General features: G+C 42.1%; 1 protein-coding gene across 5 annotated transcripts; it reads left to right on the top strand.

Annotated features, from left to right (window-relative positions):
• The first annotated feature begins 3746 nt into the window (after nt 1-3746).
• On the top strand, nt 3747-11097 carry LOC145434311 (uncharacterized). 5 transcript variants are annotated; one of them, XM_080311677.1, is made up of 6 exons: nt 3747-3882; nt 5271-5495; nt 9379-9406; nt 9466-9700; nt 9755-9832; nt 10087-10253. In XM_080311677.1, exons 2-6 carry the CDS (start codon nt 5272-5274, stop codon nt 10104-10106), a joined length of 585 nt encoding a protein of 194 aa, XP_080167803.1. In that variant the 5' UTR covers nt 3747-3882; nt 5271; the 3' UTR covers nt 10107-10253. The 5 variants fall into 5 exon arrangements, with proteins under 5 accessions (XP_080167803.1, XP_080167802.1, XP_080167804.1 ...); XM_080311676.1 differs by having other exon boundaries at nt 9889-10087; XM_080311678.1 differs by lacking the exons at nt 3747-3882; nt 5271-5495 and adding an exon at nt 8916-9319 and having other exon boundaries at nt 9889-10087.
• The last annotated feature ends 649 nt before the right edge of the window (nt 11098-11746 follow it).

Below are 11746 nucleotides of genomic sequence, written 5' to 3'. Positions count from 1 at the left end.
TGATGCGAGAACGTTGTTTGTTAAAAAAGCAGTTAGTCAAGCCTAAAAATTGTACTTTTGCACAATGGAAGTATATATTTTCTCCTGTACCCATTGGTTATTTTACCAAGATGAAAGAGGAGTATAAAGCTATCAAGGTTTTCCATGGAAAGCTTAACTAAAATACTCATATGTTTCTCATCTCTTTTCACTTGTAAATGCATAATTTTCCGTAAAGTCAACAAAGTGGGTGTACCTATAGTATCCATCCATCAATCAATCAATCAGTTTATTAATATTTTCATCATTTCGAAACATCACAAGACTGCGATACAATGAAAAGATAGGAAGGTGTCGAAACAACTTGGAGTAGCCTCTAAGATCAGACACCCATCTTAGCCTAGGCGAAGTAAAGAAGAGGCATGCACACATAATGAAAAATAATGCAGAGAATATAAGATGCAAGCGACAAAATGAGATGGCATGTGGCGGAGGGCGAGGTCGATATTAGGTCGTGGTTCTCTAATCCTGAAGTCTGATGGCTAGTATTCATTTAGAAGAAATTGCTTGTATTTCGACCTGAATGCGGACATTCTCGACGACTGTCGGATAGCCGGCGAGATGCTGTTCCACAATTGGGGTCCGGCATACTTGATAGAGCAATGCGTTTTTTTGTATTCCGGCCTGATCATATTTGTTCTTCGTTGACGCGCGTGAGCTGTACTTGTGCGCTTTTGACTCGGAGATAAAGTAGTCGCTGAAATTTGAGGGACATTGACCGCATTTCATTGACCATATCAAACGAGAAGCTTAAATCTGGAATCTTTGAGGGATCTTAGATTCGAATACGGACTAAGGATTACAATTTCATATCAAGAAAGGTGCTCACTGTATGGAATCCCTTCTAGGATGTAGTAATAGAGTTACCATATTTTGGAAATCTAAAAAGAGGACACTATCAGAATTTTCAGACTTGCATAACCGAAAGAGACTCCTCAAAAAATTGTAAATTTTACCCACTTCGTGGTTGGTTGACTAAAAAAAAGGTGATCATGGCTCGGTGCCCACAATACAGTTTTCCCCTTCACATTGTCGGGTGGTTGACTAAAAACAAAGGTCAACTTTCCGCTCAGCTCCCGGAATACCCGCCGGAGCGTCACTTCGGTGCTGATTTACGGCATCTCAGTTGGATTTTGCTATAAATATGACCAAAATTATCAAAAAAAGGACAAAATCTCAAAAAAGAGGACAAAAGGGCGTCCTCCAAGGACACTTTCAAAAAAGTCAAAAAAGAGGACAAATCCTCTTAAAAGAGGACGTATATGGTAACCCTATGTAGTAAAGAAAACTTTTTGGAAGATCACAAAGCGCCTAACTACAAACAGTTGGTCCGATAATTGGCATCTGCATATGGAAACATTGGAGCAAACATGAGCATTAAAACTCACTTCCTGTTCAGTCATCTTGATATATTTTCTGATAATATTGTTGATTAGAGGGAATAGAAAGGGGAAAGGTTCCACCAAAACATCAAAACAACAAAAGAAAGATATCAGTGCAGATGCAACGAACGTATTATGGTAGACTATTGCTGGAACCTTTCGAAAAACTGCGCTAAATTGCTTACAACCGAAAATAGCACAATAACCAATTTTGCTTTAAGATAAGTTATTAATTCCAACTGATTATTTTGAATTTAAAATAGGTGGTTGACATAAAACTGATTCAATTAATGCAACGTTATTTGAGTATTTAGGTAAATAATTTTTGTTTATTTATGTACATGATATCAGTGAAAGTCTCCAATTATGATGAATCTAATACCCCGAAATATAATTCTGTTGATGTATTTTGATTTAAAACAGTCTTGAGCGTGTTAAAATAACAAGCAGATTGAATTTCTGAACTTTTTAGTACGACTGAGCCGATTTTTTATCTATCCCATACATATACATCGAAAATATGAGATTTTAGTCAAAATAGCCCCATGGATTATCCATGGATTATAGAGCCAATTTGAAAAAAACGAAGGTCATATTCGGAATTATGCCCTTCGGAACCCCCAAAACCACTCTTACTTTGTCTGCCTAAAAATATGCGTTGACCAGTGTTATTTCTTATGATCTGAGTAGTTTGATAAATGGGCGGAATGTGCCAAATCACGATTTAACTTAAACAAACAAGAATTATGAATATGAAAGATAGTGAAAGAATTAGCTCATTCTCAATTCTGCAGCAATACTCGAGGGGATTCCCCTTCTGACTGTGCGGCAATTAAAAAAGGGGAATAATTAGAGAGAAAACGAACAAAGAATCTGGATTGACCTTTGTACTCAGACATGAGACTTGAGTACTTCTACTTGTACTTTTCCACTCCTGATTCTACCTCGCCTGACTTCTGGACACGAGACTTGTGTATTATGTATTTGATAGTATTTATTACATTTTCCCACGAACATCAATGGATTGTCTTTTAATTTCATTGGTATACACTTACTAATAATTTTTATATCTCCCCGTGAACAACAACAGTATAGTATTTGTTCCTTCGGGTCCGAGTGTGAGATCCCGGCTCGTGTTTTAGGTGGATTGTCAACGCGCGTCCGGCCAGATGATACGCCAAAGTGGAGTATCGATTACTTACGTTTGTCTGTGCAGAGTGACGCCTACGGGCTGTGTCATACTGGAATCGTACTCTACTTTGTTATTGATCGAAGATGTAACGGGAGAAATGATCTGTTATGTCTATAAATATACGTGTCAACTCGAGTTCTCGAGGACAGGAAAGAATATCCATGTAAATAAACCCCGCTATTGTTACGGGTCACAGAGCACGGATCACGTGTCGACAATCGATCGAAGCCCGCCGACAGATACCTTGAAAGCTCTCGGTATGGTGTATAATTGTGTATGGATTGTCGCGGTATTAGAATTGTGGTTACGGCTCGTCGGTGGTGTGAGGATCAGGTTTATAGTATACTATAACTACTCAGCTCGGGTATTATACGACGCGCTGCTATCGTTGCTTTTGTCCAAGACCCATTTAACGATGATCAATCTCGCTTTCGAAAATAGACATGCGGCCGCGTAGACTGCATAGCGCCTTTTGTTTTGTGATCCACCCTGCTGTGCCGAGGAGCGACAATCTCGCTTTCGAAATCAGTCATGTCGCCTCGTAGACATGCACAGCGCCTTTGTCCTGCAATACACCCCGCTGGGTCGAGGAATTATTCTCTTTGTTCGAAAACGTTGGACATTGGTCTCGGCCGTCGCTTGGTCACTATACTGGAAGCGAGAGTTGAGTATTGATTAAGTATCACGCCGATTTTCCCCCCTGTTAATGTACTGTGGTACTGTCCCGCTCTGTTTTAATTATCACTCCGTATAGTGCTCTCACAAACACGCGGTTTTACAATCTGATAACCTCTTTTCCATACCGCTCGTGTGAGATTGCCGAATCGAGACGATAGCTAGTAGTATGATATTGAAAGATGATGTATTCTGGCAGGTTAGAAAGTTTACCAACCCTAATCTCTGATAGTGTAAACAAAATAATCACATGTTTCTTTTATTTCATACATGAAACAGTTCACTCTTTACAAATACGCGAATAGTCTTGTAAGAACAGCTCACGTTTGCCAGATCGGACTTGTACACGTAGATGGGTGACATCATAGTATTTGTCAGCAGTGAATAACGGTATAATACCCCAATTTTTCAGATCAACAGAAATGTCACCATTCACTAGTGCATATGAATGTAGCTGTCTCTCCGAGTTTGTGCCAATGGATTCAGAATCCGTGGCAATACAGAGACCTCTGTAATTAACAATCTTGTCATCGTACAAGCCTTTTTGGATATCTTCTGCGGACACGTACCGGAATTCAACCATCTCTGGACAGGGTAAGCGTGCTTTGCTCTTCGTAGCAGTAGAATTGTGACCAATGATTAATGACGGGGCATCAGTTCTTGCGTCAGCAGTGATCTTGATGTTACAGAATGTCATAGTATGACCTTGTCTGTATGCAGTTTCGATGCAGTCCAGTAATTTGTCATTGAATATCACCCCTGGTAGAGATTTTTTACCATCTGTGATCAAGACTTTCATATAAGTCATCTTGGGTCCATGTCGTCTGGTCGACGCCAATTGCACACGCCCGTCGAAGCTGACTTGCGTGCCATAGAAACTGGTGGCATTGTCGAAATTTGGAATATGAGATGGGGCAGCCCGTTTCAAGTCAATATCTAGCTTGCGCTTCGTTGCAGTATTTTCGTACGGGTTGTATTTACATGCCATGATGTAATTATGCCTGTAAGTATGTCACTAGAGAAAAAGAGTCTTGTATTTATATTCAAATGCTTTGGAGAAAAAAGGGTGGTAGCCAAGTAGAGTGTCATAAAATTTCTTGCCGAATTTTGCCGGCTCTGTTTACCTGTTTTAAGTACTTTCTTCCAATTGTCATGTGGCTCACAGTGTCGATAAGTAAGTGTAAATTGGGTATGCGAGTATGACACGAGAGAAAAAAGAGGCTTGTATGTATATTCAAATGGTTGGGGGAAAAGGCGAGTGGAGGGTCATAAAATTCCTTCCCGCGTTTTGCTGGCACTGTTAAACTGTGTTGAGTCCCTTCTTCTGCTTGTCATGTGGCTACAGTGTCTATAAGTAAGTGTAAATTGAGCTTACAATCACAAATCTTTGCTCATGACTATGGCTGATAACGGGATACCAGAATTGATGGAAGGTGGTTATCCGGTAGACCTGCTCGATGCGATTAGCCCTGCAAATGATATTCCAGAAAATGTAGAAAATCCAGCCCAACCTCCTGTATTCCCATCCAGACGTAGACCTGGGGGTGAGAGGTTTGGTAAATACAGTAGACGAATGATGGAGCACCTCAAGGCGACCATTGTTGAGGCTATCTCAATCGCCCCATCGGAAGCGATGTTCACTATTTTGGGGGAAGTGGATGATATACTTTCGAGATCTAGTTTTCCTTCTCATGAAACATTCACTCAAGATTATAACCGGATAGAGCAAGAAATTTCGCAAATACTATCTCAGTCGAACGGGCAGGATTTGCGTATGCAATTACCCTTGGAACGCATCATGCGTGCGAAAGTTGCCTTTCTCAAAGAGATGTCAGCTGCCAGAGCCACCATGAAATTTTATACGAATGTGTAACTGTTTTGGTGTGCTATCATGTTTTTATTGCATGCTTATGCTGTAATATCATATGTATTAATGTGTGTTTTGTGCTAGCTGTTATTGATTCTGTGTTTTTTGTTTCCAGAATGTCTAGGCGACGACACCTTGTTAGAATTGTGTCTGATTTCGCACAACCAAGCAGCTTGGGTATACCTGAAAATCTGATCGAGATCGTGGAAGAAAACTGGCACTCCATTCGCAGCTCAACACTCGCACCGCACAGTATACGCAGCCTACACAATTTCCGTATACTCGGCCGCAACCCCAGTGACGTCATCAACGATCTACAGGACATCTTCGTCTCACAGCAGTATGGTTTTAGAATCAATTACGCCTTTGCCCACATACTTGATAATGTTGAGACAAGCGAATTGAGATACTATCATGCGTCCGAGAACGCTGGTGTTATGTTGGATACACCTAAAATGATTGCCAATCGTAGTGACTTTGACCAATTTGTAAGCGATATAGACCTGGACGCGGGCTTCGAGAGTGCTCGCTTTCAAAGAGACGATACTAAATTTGCGGTCTTGGCGGTCACAAACGTGACCTTTTACGTGTACAAATCTGACTTCAGATTAATTGGGTGTAGTACAATCGAAATCCCAAAGTCTATTGTGAATTCACATAGTGTTTTGGATTTAATGAAAAATCGACATGGTGTACCCTATGACGATCATTATTGTATATTTCGCTGTGTCGCTGTTATGCTTTGTGGTGGTAATTATCGTGGTGATGACTTACAATCTAAAACACTCTCTCTGGTGGCACAATATTCCGCTTTATATGGGGACCCTGATTCTGGTGTGTGTATGAACGACCTAGATAAAGTCGAGTCATGTCTTAAAGTATCCATCTGTGTATATACATTGAAAGATGGGGTCGGTTATATACTACGGCACGGTGCTCGGGAGGGGTTGAAAATTCACGTTCATTTAGAGGGAGGAAGACATTCATGTTATATTAAAAATTTGAACTTATATTGTAAGAATTATAGCTGTGAGACCTGTCATCGCCTGTTCAGTTCAAAATATTATCTCAAACGTCATAATTGTTTTAAAGGCATTCCTAACCACTACCGTGGGGGTATGTTCAAGCCTGAGCCTACTATATTTGAAGCGTTGGACGAGTTGGGTATAATCGTGCCCAAACCATCTCGTTTCTACCCGTATAACTTGGTTTTTGACTATGAGAGTATATTACAAAAAGGCTCGACCCCAAACGACACTGCTAATGTGCACTATGTAGATCATCATATCCCGGCCGCGGTGGCCTTCGCATGTAATTACCCAGGGTACGAGACCCCAGAAGTACTGATTAGTGATGGCGACCCTGGGGCGCTGGTTGCTAGAATGATGTCACGTTTTGAATTGATCCAAAGTGATTGTTTTGAGTCATTATGTCAACAATTTCATGACGTGTTGGAGCGATTAGATTGTATTGCTCAAGAAATGCATACCGCTGAGCCGGATGTCAAGCGTATGAGCCCGGCAACCTTATTGAAACATCGTTTTTTGAATTATTTGAGTCAATTACCTGTATTCTCTTTCAATGGGTCTCGCTATGATATACCTTTGATTATCCCATATCTGGTGGAGTACTTATCAGACCCTATCAGTATTGTTAAGAGGGGTACGTCGTATATGTCCTTGTCGACTAATCGATTTCGATTTTTGGATGTGACCTTGTATCTTGGCGCCGGTACAAGTTATGATGCGTACACACGTTGTCATAACTGTGCTTCAACGAAGGCCTTTTTTCCGTATAACTATTTCACTGATTTATCGGTATTGGATGAAAAATCTCTCCCAGACCACATACATTTCTATAACAAACTGAAACGGTCTAATATAACAGATGAGCAATATCTTTGGTGTCAATCAAAGTGGGCAGAACATAAAATGACTACTTTTCGTGACTATCTATCTTTCTATGTCAGTTTAGATGTCGGGCCGTTACTGGAGGCCCTCACAAAGCACAAGCAACTCTTTGCTCGTTACTCAATTGACATGAGTAAAGACGGTATATCATTGCCGTCTCTGGCATCACGGTTTATGTTTAATAGCATACCACCTGTATTTACCTTGTTGAATCAAAAGTATAGCCATATACACACCTTGATACGGGAAAATCTACGTGGCGGGCTTTCTGTTGTTTCATTGCGATATGCAGAGGCTAAAGTCACAAAAATCAAACCCCAAATCTATGGTGATAACGCTCTACCTGTAGAACAGGTGCTAGGGGTCGACGCCAACTGTCTCTATTTGGATACTCTTCGTTCACGATTACCGGGGGGCTATCCTTGTCTGTGGTCACCTAATGAAGATTTTACTCTATTCTCCAGGACAAAAACGGCACCGCTCTATGGAAAAATGGCTCACCAATGGCTAAGCTACATTGCGCACTGTCGGGGGGTCAAAATCCAACATCAATTCAATGGTCCTGAGCATCGTATCGGCCTGCTCCAGATTTGTATTGATGGGTATTATAGGACCCCACAAGGGCCTGTTGCACTTGAGCTGTTTGGATGTTTTCACCACGGTCACGGCTGCGAGTTGGGAGCCAGCCCGGATCGTCAAGCCCGCTGGGCCGCGACGCAGCGTAAAATCCAGTATATTCAAAAAGTGGGGTATAAATTGGAGTACATCACAGAATGTCAATGGGTCATTATGCGCCAACGAAGTGATATAGCTGCCTTTATTCAAACTCTCGAATCCAGTAAAATGGTGAAATGTCGGGTCCTTTCAAGTTCGAAACTCTTAGAGTTGGTGTCAAAAGATCAATTTTTTGGGGCCGTTGAGGTCGATATTCATGTGCCTAGTCACCTCAAGGAGCATTTTAGTGAGTTCTGTCCCCTGTTCAAACATGCTTACGTAAGTCGTGATGATATAGGCCCGTACATGAAAGCATTTGCTGAACAACATGGTTTTTTGAAACGGCCACGGAAATTCTTGATCGCTACTCTGCAGGCCACAAAAACATTGTTAATAACACCACTATTGAAGTGGTATCTCGAGAACGGGTTAATCGTTACTAAGGTATTTCAAGCTATCGAGTTTGAACCCATTGAATGTTTCAATTCTCTTGTAGATACGATAACCGAGGCTAGAAGACGGGCTGACGATGACCCGTCCCAGAAGCCACTGGGGCAGTTCTATAAAGACATTGCAAATTCCTGTATAGGTAAAACTATCTCGAATTGTACAAAATATTCTGATGTCAAGATTGTTAACCGCCAAAAAGCTATGGTCTTGGTAAATGACTCCAGATTTAAATCAATGATTGAGTTGTCACCAGATATTTTTGAGGTGTCCATGAAATTGAGAAAACATGTTTGGAACCAACCTAACCACATTGGGTACTTTGTGTATGGGTATGCGAAATTGGCCTTATTACGGTTCCATTCGTATCTGTCCACCTACCTCCTGCCACGGTCCATCGCACTAGCATATTCGGACACTGATTCCTGGTACGGCGCAATCTCCTCTGACAGCCTGCTAAAAGTTGTACGACCCGAAAAACAAGCAGAATTTTTTGAAAATTTTCACAAATATTTTCCAGCAATCGCCTGTGACGAGCACCGTGATGAATTTTTGGCCAATCCTCTCTCGTTCAATGATAAACGTGCCTGTTGTAAAGCTCGTAATCGATATGATCAACGGACCAGTGGTCTTTTCAAAATTGAGGCACAATCGAATATTTTTGTTGGTCTGTCCGCAAAGACTTATTATTGTAATGAGGATAAGTACTCATGCAAAGGGCTCTCGAAAGTAAACAAACTGACTGCTGACATCTACCGGAAAGTGTTGTTTGAGAAAAAACCACATGGGGATATTAATTCTGGATTTGTGCGAAAAAATGCTTCCATTTTTACCTATGAGCAATTTCGATCGGCCTTGTCTCACTTCTACTGTAAGCGAATAGTCGAATCAGATGGTATTCATACGAGACCCTTGGAACTATGATTTTTTCAAATGTGCACTGTTCATGTTCTCTGCTTTTTTATATCTGTTTTCACATTATGCTCTCATGTTGACTCGAATTATTCTATGCATCTTGAACCTTTCACAATAGTGCTCGTTTTCTCGTGTTGTTTACAGACGATAGCATTAACATCGCAATAGTTTACAGCAGGTGGGGAAAAGCGTATTGTGTTTCATGATTGTATAATACAATGAGTTTTTTCTTTTCAGATTTTATCAGCGTATAGAAGGAATCGTGGTGAGTTGAAACTGTTATGATTCATCATAAATTGAAATCATAATTGTCGCAATTCTCAGATGGATCAATACATTGATCATGCAGAATTCTTCCCGCTGCGGGAGTACATGTCTGGGTACGATCATTTACCTCCGTGCGAGCAGAAAGACAAGTTTGAGATTGGCGTTCTGTTTGGCCTGATCATACGACACGAATGTGGGGCAGACCGGGTGGAACTTTTGGCTGAGGTCTTGAAGATAGAGGCTTTGAACATGGACGTGAGAAGACTCAGAAACATCTTGGAGGAGATTGGGGGTGTGTAAATATGCTCTTAGCTCTCTGTCGTTGCTAAGGCACGTTTATTCATAGACACAAGAATCTGCTGGCGTCCTCCTCGCCCGTCTCAGCTACAAGACCTGTCGAGTCGCATGGAATTCCTAAAAACAGGTGGGGTTGTATATTGTGACACAAGTATGGAGTCTTACTATTATTTTATTTTATAGTGTTTCGGCGGCACGTCAAAGACATGTTAAAACGAAGACACTATTTTGTTGGGATACATTGTTTATCTTTTGGTGCTCACTGTGAAATTTTGTTCCATATTGAACGCTTTTTCTATCATCAACGCCTGTCGCTTGCGACTAGTTTTCGAAGGCGGCGTTTCAGTTTGTAATATGTGTGTTATTTTTGTTTTTTCCCAGATGACTCACAACTCAGCTAGCGATTTCATTAGTCATGTTTGTGGCCAGCTTTCACTCAATAGACTTCACCGCGACACCCAAGCCAACTGGCATCGTGTCTCTGTGCTGAAAGATATTCTGCTGGAAGACAATCTGACCGATCAGCAAACTACTCACTTCAAGAAAGAGTTGCAGGATCGTCTACACATTGCCACCACCTTGAGACCAGGTAACAAGCGGTAATAGTCATTACCCGGCACATGTGTAACTATCTTTTGTCTTCTAGAATGGATGAGCTTTCGAAACGACCTGTTGCGGTGTGTGACGGAGCTGCAGTTTCTACCTGTGTTCACGTATGAAGGCGATGGTGTGACGAGCCGACTGCTGACTGATGCCCGTATCTTGAATCGTCGTCAAGTTGGCTTCACAGACCCAACCGATCGTGCCGCCTGCAGCGTACAGAGCCGCGATCAGCGCTTGACTCATGAAGGAAACGACATTAACCGATACCGCTTCATGAACCAGGGTTATCTCCGAGCGGGAGAAGATCGTCGCGCCCCTAAATCCGTCGACACATCACCTACCGTGGTTGACGCCCCGTTTGTCGTTGCGATGCCACAGCGTGCCAGAGACATCATACATCAGTCGCCAGTGATACCAAGACCGAATCTGACTGCCCCGTTTGTCGTGGCGACACCACAGCGTGCCAGAGACATACATCAGTCGCCAGTGCTACCAAGACCGAATCTGACTAAAATCATAACAAAAAAGTCACCCGGCCGGGTATCACCTTACCCTCCCCCTCGTAGACCTCGAGCCTTGGCCAGGACACCGCTGAGCCCTGATGATGCCTCGTCTTCTCGTGTCGATTATGACACCTCGCTTCTGGTGTAAAAAGACGGCCTCGTGGACATTGTAAGATTCGCTGTGTGGACGGTTTGCGTGACGCTCTGAATCGCCATATTTTTTCGTGTACCTGTCCTTGTTATATATAGAAGTGTGTTTGTGAATACATGTCTCGTCGTGTCAAAACAGCCTTGGTGATGGATTTCTCGACAGGGAGGGCGTGTCTTTTGGCAGGACCGTCGTTTTCGGGGAAGAGTACTTTTATATTTAAAGTCATAAAAAATATCGATCAGCTTTCAAAGGGGCGAATTAAAAGAATTATCTATTGCTATACGGCTTACCAAGACTCCTTTGACGAGCTGCAAGGTGTTGAGTTTTACTCGGATCTCTCCATTTTGGATGAGTTGGCGACAAGCCGCCCCTGTCCTACTCTATTAATTATTGACGATAAAATGGAATTTTCGGACAGGGTGACCCCCTTTTTTACAGTCTACGCGAATCATAAATCGGTGACCACAATATTCGCGGTCCAAAATTTATATTTCCAGTCCAAAAGATCGAGGGACCTCAGTCTCAGCACCCAGTATTTGATTATCATGCGTAATCCTAGAGATCGATCTCAGATTCGAGTGCTTGGCAAGCAAATGTACCCTGGTAACTCCAAGTTTCTAGTTGATGCGTATGCCGATGCGACAAAGAACGCTCACGGGTACCTTTTTATAGATTTGACGCAAGCCACACCCGATTCTAGTCGTGTTAAAACAGGGGTGTTTCCTGGGGATGAACTCGTGTTGTACACGCCACTATAAATAGCGAAAGTGCCGGCACTTTGACA

The sequence above is a fragment of the Botryllus schlosseri genome, chromosome 2 (assembly GCF_051294905.1).
Source record: "Botryllus schlosseri isolate E-star chromosome 2, Bs_hap1, whole genome shotgun sequence".
Classification (NCBI taxonomy): Eukaryota; Metazoa; Chordata; class Ascidiacea; order Stolidobranchia; family Styelidae; genus Botryllus; species Botryllus schlosseri.
Note: the sequence above shows the minus strand (reverse complement) of the source record. Positions and strands in the feature narration are given on the sequence as shown.